Source organism: Typha angustifolia, chromosome 9 (assembly GCF_048772165.1).
Source record: "Typha angustifolia cultivar Huaian chromosome 9, ASM4877216v1, whole genome shotgun sequence".
Classification (NCBI taxonomy): Eukaryota; Viridiplantae; Streptophyta; class Magnoliopsida; order Poales; family Typhaceae; genus Typha; species Typha angustifolia.
Window position 1 is genome coordinate 528027 of NC_133247.1, and position 14749 is coordinate 542775.

Here is a 14749-nt window from a genome sequence, read left to right on the forward strand (position 1 = left end):
TATCTTTTTAATTTAATCATTCAAACTTAATTTGAATTGTAAGTAGGAGTATACAATAAGAGATTCTTTAAATAGGGATACACCAAATTAAGAGATCTCTTAAGGATAAACACGCCAAAAAAAAAAGTTTCAAAATGGTATAGAGATCAATATAATAAGCATCGTCCCCTTAGTATACATTAATAGTATGCCAATGCTAAAGGTTAACTGATGCCCTATACGACCAATACACTGGCTGAAAGTTCATTCTCCATGTATTGGCACACTTACATGCTTCGTGAATCGCATTAACAATAATTTACTAGAGTTTGGATAAAACCCAAATAAAAAAAGAGGCAAAAGAAACAAAATAGGGAGCAGCTTAATTTGGCCTGACTGCAATCAAAAACTCTTGCCGTGTCCTTAAACATTGATGCAAAAGAATAGCAAATAGTTGCAAATTTCACCGATACAAACTTCATGTATATACAATTAAGCATAAACCAAAGGACTCATACAACCTGTACAGGCTTAGGTTTCTCAGACTGCTCATCTACTGTTCCATTAGAATGCTCATTAGGAGGGACTTCAGTAGATTCTGATATGCTACCATCTGCAAAGCCATTCTCCACCACCTCCTTTTCCTGGACAGCAACAGAATTCTTCTTCCCCTTCGATCCTACGTAACTCGCAGCTGCGACAACCTTACTGAGGGCACCGCGGAACCAGGATGTGCCGGTAAGCACATACCTGTTATTGAGGAAGACAGAACCAGCAGTGCCAACTTTCTGTTCTGCAACTGCAATTGCTGATTTAGTCTTCTCAGAGACTTGAAATTTCTGATCCATTTCCTTGACCTTCTCATTGACAGAAGTAACTTTCTGTTCAGCTGCTGCAATTGCTGATTTAGTCTTCCCAGAGACTTGAAATTTCTGATTCATTTCCTTGACCTTCTCATTGACAGTAGTAACTTTCTGTTCAGCTGCAACAATTGCTGATTTAGTCTTCTCAGAGACTTGAAACTTCTGATCCATTTCCCTGACCTTCTCATTGACAGCAGAAGTGCCCGCGCTGATCTTTTCGCTGAGACCGATCCTTTTGTCGAAGGTTGAGACTCGAGCAGTGGCAGCGGATGTCAACCGGTGCTTCTCGTCGAAAACCTTTGCTTTGTTGAGGGCATCTTTGCCTAGGATGAATCCCTTGGCGAGCATGGCATTGACAATGTCCTCAGCCTTTTGAAATGCAGATTGCGCGCCACCAACAGGCTTTCTTTCTTCAGACTGCAGTCAATTGGAGATTGTTGATCAGATTACTATAGCAGGCTAAGGTTTGGTGAAGAAATTAATATCGAAAGCATATGGCACGCAGTTTACTGTTGGAGCAGCTAAAGCAGCTGCAGGTAGTTCGTAATCCATGGCCGGAGTAATGATGACAGACATATCAATTATTGTTGCACCCTTCATCAATTACGAAGAAGAGATTAAAAAAATATATATAAGGGACTATAAAATTATATGAACAGGAATTAACCCTAGCAAGCATTAACTGTTAATTAAATCGCTAGTCAAGAGAGTTCATCTCCTACCAGAACAAGGATGAGATAGAGCAAAGAATAGAAGGGAATTTATACCGAAAGAAGCAAAGCGGTTTCGACTCCCTCTGAATCCCGGAAGGTGATATATGCAACTTGAGACGATTCTTCGCTGTAAAATTAAAGAAGTCTAGAAGCAAAACCTAGGAAATTAAGCCGAAGAAAATTAACGTCCGATAACTGAATACAAACAGCGGCTGCATCTCAACGTAGAGAATGTCACCAGAAAAGGAAAAGAATTCTTCGATCTCTTGCGGAGATGCTCGGAGCGATACATTGCTTACTTTCACTGTCCTTACCTGCAGGCATCCAAAGAATCAACTGAAATATTAGCTATTTCTTGACAACTCTGAATTGAATACATAAATTACTAATCAATCAACGAGACAGAGGAAATGTCTGAAAAATGAAACCAAGAGACAAAAGTTAGAATCAATCATATTTGTAAGTGGTTTATAGTTCACGAATGCTTAGAGAACTGAAAATTTCAAGATTATTTTTTCCCTCGGAAATCTCACGATAAATAATTAGAGTAACCCGCCATCAAGAAATGCTCACCGACATAGCTGTCGACCCGTTGAATTCGAAACCTCGAAGCAGTAGAGAGAGAGAGAGAGAGGCGATTAAAGGATGAGAAGTTTCGTGGTTACTGGCTAGCTCGAAGGTTCGGGGTGTACGTTTTATAGGCGGCCACAAGGGTCCAAAAATAAACCGGGTTTATGGGAGATTTGTCGTACAACCTCGAAGTTTTCCGATCGAAAATTACAATTTTGCACCTCAAGCGTTTCAGCAATGGCCGGTCTTGTACAAGTTTGGCCAGCTCGAGGGCGTAGAAGAACGTGTCGAGAGTAACAGGTGCGTGAGGGCACGATCGTCAAAATGTTTATTCCCATGGGTTTCTGTGACCTCGCCTCACGTATACGACGTGGCTCGAAAGACCATCTCAGCAAGCCAAAAAGAAAAAAGAGAGAGAGAGGTTAGTGTAGACTCTTTATTTTTTTGGAGAAAGGATTGAGAATTAAAACCCGATTAAAGTTTTAATAAAGCAGAGGAGCAAGAAAATTTAGAGTAGAAAGGTTAAGTAATAGATTATGTTTCACCAGATGGCACTTCTCTTGATCAATTGGCGCGCTTACAAGTCCTGTCATCAGTTCAACCAGTGGATCACCGAGATTGCTGGTTTATTTATGATTACTATGAATAATATATTTTTAGTTCTAGATAATTCTAAAAACTAAAAATGTATCTCTAAAAACAATAAAATAAAATAACGAGTCGATTATATTTCTGGTCTGATAATAAAATCAGAATAGCTTGGTGATGATTCACTGGATGACCATCCGGTTCAATGCAATTGCATTCGAATAATTATGCCTTCTAGAGTCAAGTTGACTGATGCACACAAATTATAACAAATTATATTTATTTATAGATAAGAGCAAATTATTTATCAATCTATTAAACTGATACATCAAAGCGTAACTACATATAACATAAGATATAATTAAAGAACCTCTTCGGAAAGCATTAAGCATGGGAAGGACTCGCATGACGGCGGTAGAAGGGAACAAGACGAGGTCAACTTCGAATGACGCCTGCGATAAAAAGGTACCTACGCCACAGCCATTATTCGCTGATCGAAATATTTTTATCGCCTAATTCATAGAAACAAAGAGAGAAAAATCGACATATTATAGGCGGAGCCAGAATTTTAGTTTAGGAGGTTAATTATTGAGATGATTAAATTAAATGTTAAATTAGAACACCTATTCAAGACATAAGATTTCTGTGTTAAAAACTTAAAAGAAACATCAAAAAAGAAGATTAAAGTAAGCAATAATAATAATAATAATATAAGATTAGCTTTACAATGCACTAAATGTAACCAGGAGCTTTAGTCATGTAAAGTAGTAATACAAATATTAAGACCTGCGTAACTTTGGCACTGCAACTATACAATTGCAAACAAATCGTATCACTGATTTTATTTCACTCATCTTTAACTTGCCTTAAGACGATGGCAAAGAACAATCCGATGCCTCTATGGCTCACTACGATGTTTGCTGAAGACTTCTTTGAAGATTGCACAAGGCACAACGAGAAGAAGAATTTCTACTGCATCTCTTGTTTCACGTCCTTGTGCATTCTGTGCCTTCTAGATCACCAAGAAGGCGAATATATTCAGGTCTGGCCCCTCTCACTTGCTGATGCTTTAATATGTTACATTATCCTGTTGATGCAAAACGTGGTGGAGAAAAATGAAATAGAGAAATAAGAAGAGAAGGAACGGGGTTTCACACCTCCACCCTAAAAAAAAGGTTTCACACCAAAATCCTCTAGAGAACAAATCACATAAACTTTCATTAAGTTCCAAAGGAAATATAATGGGTCTGTATATAGACCTACAATGGAATTAAGCAAAAAACACCCTACATAGGAAATAAACAAAAGACACCCTAAATAAATAAAAATCAGAACCAAATCCCTATAGGAGGGATCATCAACTGTCGATGCCTCCTGCGCTGGTACACACGCCATCGCGTCCTATCAGTGATGTCCGCATCATTCTCCCCGGGTGGGAGAGAAGTCGACTTCGTCGAGTGTGCTGCTCTACTGCTCTCATACTGCTCTAAGGTATCAGGGTGATGCACCTCCAAATCGTGACGATCAAGCCACGTGTCATCAGATGTAGGTCGTCCTTTCCAACGTACTAGATACCGTTGGGATCCACCTTCTCTAGTTGAAATAATTTCATCATCTAAAATTTTATCAATTTCGTCTGCTGTGTTAGGCTGAATATTGGGAAGTGGAGGTAAAGAGGGTCTCTCATAAACAGGCTCATAGGTAGGCTCAGTATCTAGTGGGTTATCTGGAGTAAAATCTGGACCTTTATAAGCTACTAGATCCTCAATATTAAAAGTAGAACTGATGCCAAAATCACTAGGGAGATCTAGAACATAAGCATTATCATTAATTTTCTTAAGAATTTTAAAAGGTCCGGCACTGCGTGCATGCAACTTTTTGACAGTTCCGGATGGAAACCGTTCCGGACGTATCCGGACCATCACAAAGTCTCCAACATTAAATTCTTTGAATCTCCTTCTTAGATCAGCTCGAATTTTATAATTAGTATTATTTTGAGCAATTCTGTTATTGATTTCTTTATGCAAGTCATGAATATGTGATGCAAATGCAGATGCAGACTCAGACAACCTATGATAATGGGACATAGGAATGAGGTCTATAGGTTGTCTAGGTTTATAACCATATACTACCTCAGTTGGACTCACACCTATGGATCTATTAACAGAATTATTGTATGCAAATTCAGCAGTTGGCAGTTTTTTATCCCAGTCTCTTAGATTCTCGCCGACAAGAGTTCTCAGTAGGTTACCTAAGCTCCTATTGACTACTTCAGTTTGCCCGTCAGTTTGTGGGTGGAAAGCAGTTGAATACTGAAGCTTAGTTCCCATCTTATGCCATAGGGTTTTCCAAAAATAACTAGTGAATTTTACATCCCTGTCTGATACAATAGTTTTTGGTAGCCCGTGCAACTTAACGATTTCGTCAAAATAGATTTTAGCAACTCGAGAGGCGTCAAAAGTTTGGGAACAGGGTATAAAGTGGGCCATCTTAGAAAATCGATCCACCACCACAAGAACGGAATCATGCTTTCGAGTAGCCTTTGGAAGTCCAAGCACGAAGTCCATACTAACATCTTGCCAAGGGCAATTAGGAACCGGTAAAGGCGTGTACAATCCTATATTTTGCTTTCGTTGCTTAGCAAGTTGGCATGCATGACATCGACTAACAAGTCTCATAACATCTCTCTTTAAGCTTGGCCAGAAAAATCGATGTTCCGTAGCTTCGATAGTTTTTGCATGCCCAAAATGTCCTGCTAAACCCCCAGCATGCAATTCCCAAATTAAAAATTCCCTTAACGAGGTGCTAGGAATGCATAACCTTTGGGACTTAAATAGATAGCCATCCTGCAAGATGAAACCATCTATTTCCTGAGTCTCTCCATTGTTTAATAAATTGTTAACTTCATAAAAATCCGGACATGATTCATATTCAGTTTTGATTTTATCAAATCCTATTACTTCTGCGTTCATCCTTGAAAGAAGAATCATGCGACGACTCAGTGCATCAGCTGCTTTGTTGTCTGCTCCGGACTTGTGTCGCAAGGTGTACGTATAGTTCTGGAGAAATTCGACCCACCTACCGTATCTAGCATTAAGCTTCTTCTGGGAATTAAGGTAGCGAAGAGCTTCATGGTCAGAGAAGATTACGAATTCTTGAGGAAGCAAATAATGCCTCCAGTGGCGAAGAGATTGAACCACAGCATAAAATTCCTTATCGTAAGTGGTATATCGTTGTCTAGTTTCATTCAGCTTTTCACTAAAGTAGGCAATCGGATGGCCCTCTTGGCTCAGGATTCCCCCTATACCAACTCCAGAAGCGTCACAAGTGACCTCAAAAACTTTAGTAAAATCGGGGAGTCGCATGACAGGGGCTTCCACCATTTTCCTTTTGATTTCAGTGAAAGCTTTAGTAGCACTTGCTGACCACTTAAATTCACCTTTCTTGAGGCATTCTGTTATTGGAGCCATAATGGTACTAAACCCTTTGATGAACCGACGATAGAAGGTAGCGAGTCCATGAAAACTTCTCACGTCTCTTATGGTACGGGGTTCAGGCCACTCTTTAATAGCTTTGACCTTATCAGGGTCAGCAGACACTCCTTCAGATGAGACAATGAAACCTAAGAAAACAACTTTGTTTGTCAGAAACGTACATTTCTTAGGGTTTGCATACAGTTGCTCTCTCCTCAAGACAGCGCAGACTTGACGAAGATGATCTATATGTTGCTCTCGAGATCGACTATAGATAAGGATGTCATTAAAGTATACGACTAAAAATTGTCCCATAAAAGGTCGTAATATTTGAGTCATCACTCTCATGAAAGTACTCGGAGCATTAGTCAAGCCAAAAGGCATAACTGTCCATTCATATAATCCATCTTTTGTTTTAAACGCAGTCTTCCATTCATCGCCAGGGCGTATACGAATTTGGTGATAGCCACTTTTTAAATCTATCTTTGAAAAGATCGTGGCCCCTGCCATCATGTCCAGCATGTCATCCAAACGAGGAATGGGGAAACGATATTTTACCGTTATTCGATTAATAGCGTGGCTGTCGATGCACATACGCCATGTTCCATCTTTCTTTAGCGTTAACAATGCGGGAACTGCGCAAGGGCTTAGGCTTTCCTTCAGAAAGCCTTTTCTCAATAACTCGTCAACTTGTCGTTTTAGTTCAGCGTGTTCAGTTGGGTTATGTCTATAATGAGGCAAGTTAGGAAGAGATGCACCCGGGACGAAATCGATAGCATGTTGAATATCTCTCATTGGTGCCAATTCATCCAGGAGATCCTCTGGAAAGACATCCGAGAATTCCTCAATCACAGTAGTGGCTTCAAAAGGAATCGATTCACTAGGCTCATTCAGAATTTCTCGAGCCGCAAAAATCAGAATAGGAGTTCCTTTACTCATCTCACGTTCAATGCCTCTCGCACTAATCAAGCTGACTTTATTGTCGGAGTGGATGGGATCAGACTTCTTTTCCATCTTACCACCTCTAAGCGATGGAAGAATCTTGATTTTCTTACCCTCATGTTCAAACATACAGATATTTGAACGGCCATAAATATGCACATCATTATCAAATAGCCAAGGCCTTCCAAGGATAATTTAACTCACATCCATGGTCAATACATCGCACCAGATTTTATCCTTATAAGTCGTGAATTCAATTGGAACCAAACAGCGCTCTTTTATTTCCAGCGTGGTTGAATTAATCCACGAAACCTTGTAAGGATTAGAATGGGAAACCGCTCTCAAATTTAGTTTTGAAATAATGGTGGAGGACACGGCATTTATACAGCTGCCACTATCCACAATTACTTTACAATTTTTACCTCCAATTTTCGTGAATGTGTGGAAAATGGAGTTGCGCCTCCAATCATCATTGACTTTAGGTTGAGAGAGGGCACATCTAACAACATGTAACCTTGTGGAGTCTATGTGCCTCAGGCATCCTAGGGTATTTTCTTCGTCTTCATCTTCAAAATCTCCTTCTTCACCGTCTACATGGTGAACATATCCATCAAAGTCTTGCTCGGAGTCTTCTTCGAAGGGTTCCTCAATTAAACTTATTTTATACGGGCTCGCACAATTTGCAGCAACATGTCCATAGCCTTGACACTTATAGCATTTGACCCGAGGATTAATCTTAGAAAAGTCTTTCTCAATATTTTTACCTTTGTATTCTACCTTGGATTGTGAAGGGCTAGGGGTAGATCGATTAAAAGATTGACTAGTAGATTTGGCTTGATGAGGACCTGTGGCGGATTTATAAATTTGAGGTCTTGTTTCATAATTTCTGGAGATGTGGTTAGGTCTAGACTCCTCTAAGTCTTGAACTAAGATGTAGGCCCTTTCCAAAGTATCAATGTTACGAGCAAAAAGTTCACTTCTCAATTCTTCACGTAGGCCAACCCTAAATCTGGACAAGATTTGCATAGGGGTTTCTAATTCGATCACGCTACACCGAACAAGCAATTCATCAAAGGCCGCAACGTAATCCTTAGCGGACTTACTCCCTTGGGTAAGTCGGTTCCATCTGTCTAGAAGCTTAGGGTAATAGGAAGGTGGGAGGTATTTACGTTTTAGTTCATTTTTCATATCAACCTAAATTTCAATTGGAAGCTCACCCCTAATCTCACGAAGAGTCTCAACGTTGGTCCAGTATTGATTTGCTTTCCCAGTCAATTTCATGGCAGCAAACCTGACTTTACGGATTTCCGACATATCATACCATTTAAAGTAACGGTCCATGTCTTTGATCCAGTCCAAGAAGTGTTGCGGATCTAGACGACCATCAAACATCGGAGCATCAATTTTAATACTTCGAAGGTACCATTCATCAGGATCTCGTTCATTCCCTTGAAAATGTTGACGAGGTAAAAGAGTGGGAGATTCACCACGTTCATGGTCAGGGCGGTGATTATTTTGAGGAGCGATGTGCTCACGAGGTCTTTCTACCCTATATAGTCATTCATCGGTCACCCGTTGATACCCAAGTAAAGTATCTTGAGTATCCCTGACTTGTTGAGCTAAGGTACCTAGTTGTCCCATAATGTCATAGAATGATGCGGACATCACTGATAGGACGCGATGGCGTGTGTACCAGCGCAGGAGGCATCGACAGTTGATGATCCCTCCTATAGGGATTTAGTTCTGATTTTTATTTATTTAGGGTGTCTTTTGTTTATTTCCTATGTAGGGTGTTTTTTGCTTAATTCCATTGTAAGTCTATATATAGACCCATTATATTTCCTTTGGAACTTAATGAAAGTTTATGTGATTTGTTCTCTAGAGGATTTTGGTGTGAAACCTTTTTTTTAGGGTGGAGGTGTGAAACCTCATTCCTTCTCTTCTTATTTCTCTATTTCATTTTTCTCCACCACGTTTTGCATCACTTGTCCTTGCATAGAATACTAAACAGTGCTCTTTAAAATTTAAAGTTTGATTCAGTTACATACCACTTTTAAAAAAACAAAAGCATACAGCTTGCCCCTGAATTATTTCAAATATTACAATCTCTGCCCTTCAGAAAAAAGCAGTGTTACATTTTGACATAGTATAATAAGAGGTAAACTGTTCTGTGCTAGTGAATCACATTAACATCTCAGTGCTTCAGGAATATCTCATTATTTCGTAGGATGCTGATTTCTAAAGGGCTATCAATATTTTAATATCATTTAGCCTCCCAATGATGATTTCCCTTGCATGTTGATGTTGCGCAGGGAAACATATCAGCCAAGCCAAGCCAAGCCAAGCATATTTCCTAAGTGTTTTAGTTAAGCTTAGTAGTCAAATGATTATTTTCTGATAAAATTTCAGATAAGAAAGTACGTGTATCGAAATGTTGTTAACGTACAAGACATGAAGAAGCACTTCAGTTGTTCAGGCATACAGGTGTGCGATCATTGTTAATTGCAAGTACACTAACTTTTTTTCCTTGCTTTTTCCCCTCTTGTTTTATTTATTTTTACAGAAATACTATGCTAGATATAGGGAGGCAAATTGTAAGTGGCATCACCACCACTACAAGATATATAGTTTCTGGGACTCGTACATATACCATCAGTTACAAGCTAATTGTCGCACTAATGGTTACTTCTCCAAATAATAATATTGGAGGGTGGTTGGCCTAATATAGGATCCCTGTTACAATTAAGGCTACCCAGGAATCAGCATGATACTCAGAAATGAACCCTCAGCTTGACTTAAATTAGGACTCCTAAGGACATAAGTTATCCCTCGGGTGGAGCTTCAACCATCATGGATCCAGGGGCATCCAGCAGTTGAGGCACTTGGTGTTGAGGGTGGGAGGTCGACTCTCCTCAATGGTGGTGTCATTCAGTTAAACCATAAACTATGATTTCAACAAGCTTAATGAGTTATATGTCAAATCTAGGGTACAATTTGTCCTAATATGTGGTACTATTTTCTCTTCACAGACGTACTTAATCAACAGTCATAAGGTAGTACCTTTGACGCATAAGCCATCTGCAAGCAAGAATCAAGTGACCAATTCCAAGAGCATTTGTTTACATTGTCAAAGAAGCTTGCAAGAGTCCTTCCAATATTGCTGTCTAGAATGCAAGGTAAACTCTCTTCCCTAGCTACACATTCCTTTATGATCCAATTCTTAAATTCACTAGCAACGGAAAAGTAGTAAGCTACTACGAAGCATAAATCTTCGATTTTCAAACGTGGTCAGGAAACTACATCATGTAGCAAATATATCAAATTGCATACTCGTTCAGGCCTAAGGATCTCATAAAGATATATGTAGTTGGCGCAGCAAGTTAAAGAACAGATGGTTCTAGTGTCAATCTCAATTATAACCTAGAAGCAAGAATCAATAGTTTCCAACAACAAATTATCTTCCATAATGACTGAATTCTTTTTCTATCAAAGATATCTAATTTCCTAAGGATTTAATAGAATCTACTTGATGTCTAGACTTATAGACAATTATAAAGTTCATGGCGCATAAATTTGTGGGTTTCTAAAATCTTTAAGCAGCAACACAACATCTCTTCTACACAGATTCAACAATAGGATAAATTTACATTTAAAAATAAAAGAGCTGTAGATGATGTAAAGCATCTTAAGAATTCCAGAATCTTATCCCCGCTTCTATAGGTTAGATAATTGATTGGTAGCTCATATAATGCTTTAATCTACTAAATACTCTAACTAGATCCTATTCATTTGAGGTGCAACTTGTGATCATTCAAACTATTTAATTCAGCATTGGAATTTTATACTTTGTTGAACCCTTAGATGATTATATATACAGTTTGTTTATGTGATTATGTCTATTCTGTCTTTTTTGTTTATAATAATCCAGGCTTTTGCCATCTATGGAATAGAAGGCAGAAGAAAACAAAAGGAAGACCCTTCAACTACTGCCAATGACAGACCAGCCATTGATGATGACAATGACAATCAAGTTCAACCCTCAAAAGCAAAATCAATGCAAAGAATATCATTCAGAAGACATAGAAGAAAGCAAGAAATGCCCTCTAGATCACCTTTCTTTTAGGGTTGAGTGACGAGTCACCCAGTTGCTAGTCTGATCTAATTGTTACATGAGTGATTTTTAAAGGGCTAATAGTGTCTCACCATGTCCTGTGTCAGAAGTTATGTAAAATTTTGGTTCTTTCTAATGAGACTGAGATAGCAGCTTTTTATGTCTCATGTCAGATTTGTGACATACAAACATGTTGGGTGCCTGTCATATCCCTTCCCTTGGGTGAACTAATCCAAGGGAAACTAAGAGGTTGGGAATCATTTCCTAAGTTTAGCAGATTCCAAATTCATAAACACTATGTCATGTGCAGGAAGGGCCTAGAAGGCCAAACCAAGGAACTATTAAGATTTCATCTACTAAAACCTTGTTGACACTTGATAGTATACCAAACTGTAAGCTTAACATGAGTCCATATAATCACCAAGGAACTAAGTTGCTCTAGCTGAGTGCCATATTAAAATCAATGTAAATATGGAGGGCAAGGGTAATGAATGGAAGCAGCTTGACAAGTCAAAAGGCAACGTTTTAGGGTATATATCTTACATTGAAGGAAAAGTATAAGATATGTGATCTAGCATTTCCAGTGAAAATTACAACAGTCACCGTAAAGGATTAAAGTCCTTGGCATCTGACTACCATATTTGACAACTATGTGAATATCAAATCTCAATAGAATGGTAAGAGTAGCAAAGATAGGAGCAACATAATTAGCTGTAATAGTCCTAGTCTAGAGATACTATACGGATGCATCAACCAATCAAACTTTAAAGAAAAGATGAAAAGAAGAAAAGCTAACAATTTGAATAATCTCAAAAACGGATAAACACTAACTTTAAGAGAATGCCTAACTCCGATTGTAGCCATTAGAGGAGCTAATGCCAAGATTATCTAAAGCCCAGCATAAGCAACGCAGGAACATTCCTCTAATGCTAAAAGATTAGCAGAGTTCATGTAATGACCAACCTCTTAACATTTTAACCTCTAAAAATTTCTCGTCTGCTTGAGTGGATGGTTGACATGTTCATTCTGTCCTGCTCGTTTGAGTTGATACCCACCTGAGAGATAATTCAAAGAGGCACACAAATCAGCTAGCCATTGATATGACGGAAATATCTATTCAGATCTCTCCAATAAGGTTACAAGATTCCTTAGAAAGTCAATGAGAACGTACCACATCATACTAGTGCATATGCAAGTACATCTAAATGAGGTAAACTAGTTAATGATAGCCTATAAAGGTTCATTTATAGTCATTTGAAAATTTGAATAATCATTGCCTCATCTTATGTTAGACACTAAAAATCTGGAATTGACAAAAGAAAGCATGTGCTGATGATGAAATAACAGTTTCCTCTCGTGGCCCAAGCATTCTAGTGCACAACATATCAAGGAATTTCAACCTGAAAACAGGAAAACTGGCAAGCATTCAAAAGATTTAGCTTCTGCAACAGCCAAAGACAACATAAAGTCAATCAAAATTTGAATTAATCATGGATTATAAATAAAACTGTCTTGTAGTAGGATAAAAAAGAGCATCTCCCAAACTGTACATTTACTCCTTAATCTATAATGTGACTATTTGGGTAGATGTGCAGACTGAGATATGTAGCATGTAAATGCTATTTCTGTCTTTATACTTGGAAACACAACCCTACATCTAACCATTCTCAGAGAAGAACACATAATCAAGAATATGGATCTGCACACCAAACAGAACAAAATCTGAGTTCAGCACAGCAAGCATGAGCAAGATACATTACGATCCAAAAGAATCAAACAAAGATAACAAATAACATGAGCACAGCAACAATACAAAGATAAACACCTTTTCTTCTCCAGATGATCCAATATGGAACGACGAGAACAAGAATTTGTAACACCTACGAGACAAATAATATATAGAAAAACGAAGACAAACAAAGCAAACCAAGAACTAAGCATTGATGTATAATTAGATATCAGAAGAGACAGAAAGTATACCGGGTCTGGAAATCAGGTTAATTCTCGATCGAGGACCTGCGAATTTCCAACTGTCTTCATCCAAGGACTTCACCTCCTTCTGGAGAGCCGCCATTACTTCCAATTTCAACGCTGACAGGGAGGAAAATGCAAGAAAATTTGTAAGGAATCCTCCGATCCGTGACGGGCCAAGAAGATAAATGAGAAACAAACAACGAAAAGAGTAAAATGTTATTACAAAAAAAGATTGGGGAATTTCTATTACCGGCTAGGGCTTCGTCCTTGCGGTCGAGTGCGGAGATGAGATCGGTGGGGAAGTGGTAGGCGGAGGCGTCGTCGCCGAGTCCGGCATTGCTGCCGCCGCCTGGGCCCGCACTCGTCGCCGACACCGATGACCTCGCTGGTGAGCTCATTAGCCTTTCACGGAGGACAGCGTATGATGTAATAAGTAATGTTACCCTAAACCCCACGGGAAATAGCCGTATGATTCAATAATTAATTTTTCTCTCTGAATGGAACGGTTAAAATTAATTAAAAATACCGGTCATAGTAATTAAAAGTATCGGCCACTTTTTTAAATTATAAAGATAAATTAGTCATATTATATTTCTCTCTTAGCTATCCATTTTCTTATAAAAAAAATAAAATAATAATAAATTAGTATAAGTTGACACTCTTATTATTATGTAAATAATAAGTAATAAAAAAATATTTAAATTCTAATTTTTTTATTAATTAATCTAGTCATATATATAAAATATCTTATATACCTTTAAATTATTAAAAATTAAAAATTATTTTTAATAAATAATTGGTTAGTATGAAATCATTGCTTAAATAAGAAATACTTATTGTCTGTCACACACCGCCCGGCAATATCGAGGTTCTACTTGGAATAAATAATAAAAAGTCGTTATATGCCACATAAGCCTACCAACTGGATAATGTACTACGATACTAACTATAATAATCATCAACTTCTTGTGGATTAAACTTATATTCCTATTAATATTTATTTAAGGGGATTGTGTTTAGTTTTTAAGCATTAGACTCGGCGAAGTTTTAAGTGGAGCTTAATTTCAACACCATGTCAAGTAGCGTCAAGCACAAGACGTAGCGGCTTAATTGAACAATCAAACTTGAGTTAAAGAGATTGTGAGTTGAATCACGTTTCACATCTTAAAAGTAGTGAACAAGTCCAATGAATATGGAAATAAATAGAGTGTTTACTCCCAAACAATAGGCAGAGCTAATCCGTGGTTGGTAAGAGGCGTACGTACATCAACAACACTAACATAAGATTATACGACTGCCGAGTGCCGACATCTCAATCCTTGGACGTAATAAAATCACAAGCTCCAAAAGATAAAAGATCGAGTGAAGGAATGAATAGAGGCGGGTTTTGGTGGGAGTAAGAAGAAGTGGATAAAGATCGAGACGGATAAGATCACACACGTGTACGGCTTTTTCCAGCGAGAACGTCGACCAACTCCGCATGCAAGTCGCCCAAACGCATCATCATCATCACCTCTCTGTTAAATTCCTCCCTAG

General features: G+C 38.3%; 2 protein-coding genes across 4 annotated transcripts; both read right to left on the bottom strand.

The window, feature by feature from the left end:
* Window positions 1-128: 128 nt before the first annotated feature.
* Window positions 129-12231, bottom strand: LOC140766963 (binding partner of ACD11 1-like). Of its 2 annotated transcripts, XM_073106686.1 has the most exons (6): window positions 12203-12231; window positions 3084-3182; window positions 1763-1869; window positions 1610-1682; window positions 1353-1436; window positions 129-1259 (listed from the first exon to the last, which is right to left on the bottom strand). In XM_073106686.1, the coding sequence occupies exons 2-6, from the start codon at window positions 3096-3098 to the stop codon at window positions 492-494; spliced, it is 1047 nt and encodes a 348-aa protein (XP_072962787.1). In that variant the 5' UTR covers window positions 3099-3182; window positions 12203-12231; the 3' UTR covers window positions 129-491. The 2 variants fall into 2 exon arrangements, with proteins under 2 accessions (XP_072962787.1, XP_072962788.1); XM_073106687.1 differs by lacking the exons at window positions 3084-3182; window positions 12203-12231 and adding an exon at window positions 2129-2898.
* LOC140766964 (protein SAMBA) lies at window positions 3447-13638 on the bottom strand. Of its 2 annotated transcripts, XR_012105516.1 has the most exons (5): window positions 13464-13638; window positions 13220-13330; window positions 12203-12294; window positions 9114-9481; window positions 3447-3800 (listed from the first exon to the last, which is right to left on the bottom strand). XR_012105516.1 is itself a non-coding variant. In XM_073106688.1 (4 exons), the coding sequence occupies exons 1-3, from the start codon at window positions 13609-13611 to the stop codon at window positions 12221-12223; spliced, it is 333 nt and encodes a 110-aa protein (XP_072962789.1). In that variant the 5' UTR covers window positions 13612-13638; the 3' UTR covers window positions 3447-3800; window positions 12203-12220. The 2 variants fall into 2 exon arrangements, 1 of the variants encoding a protein (XP_072962789.1); XM_073106688.1 differs by lacking the exon at window positions 9114-9481.
* Window positions 13639-14749: the final 1111 nt, after the last annotated feature.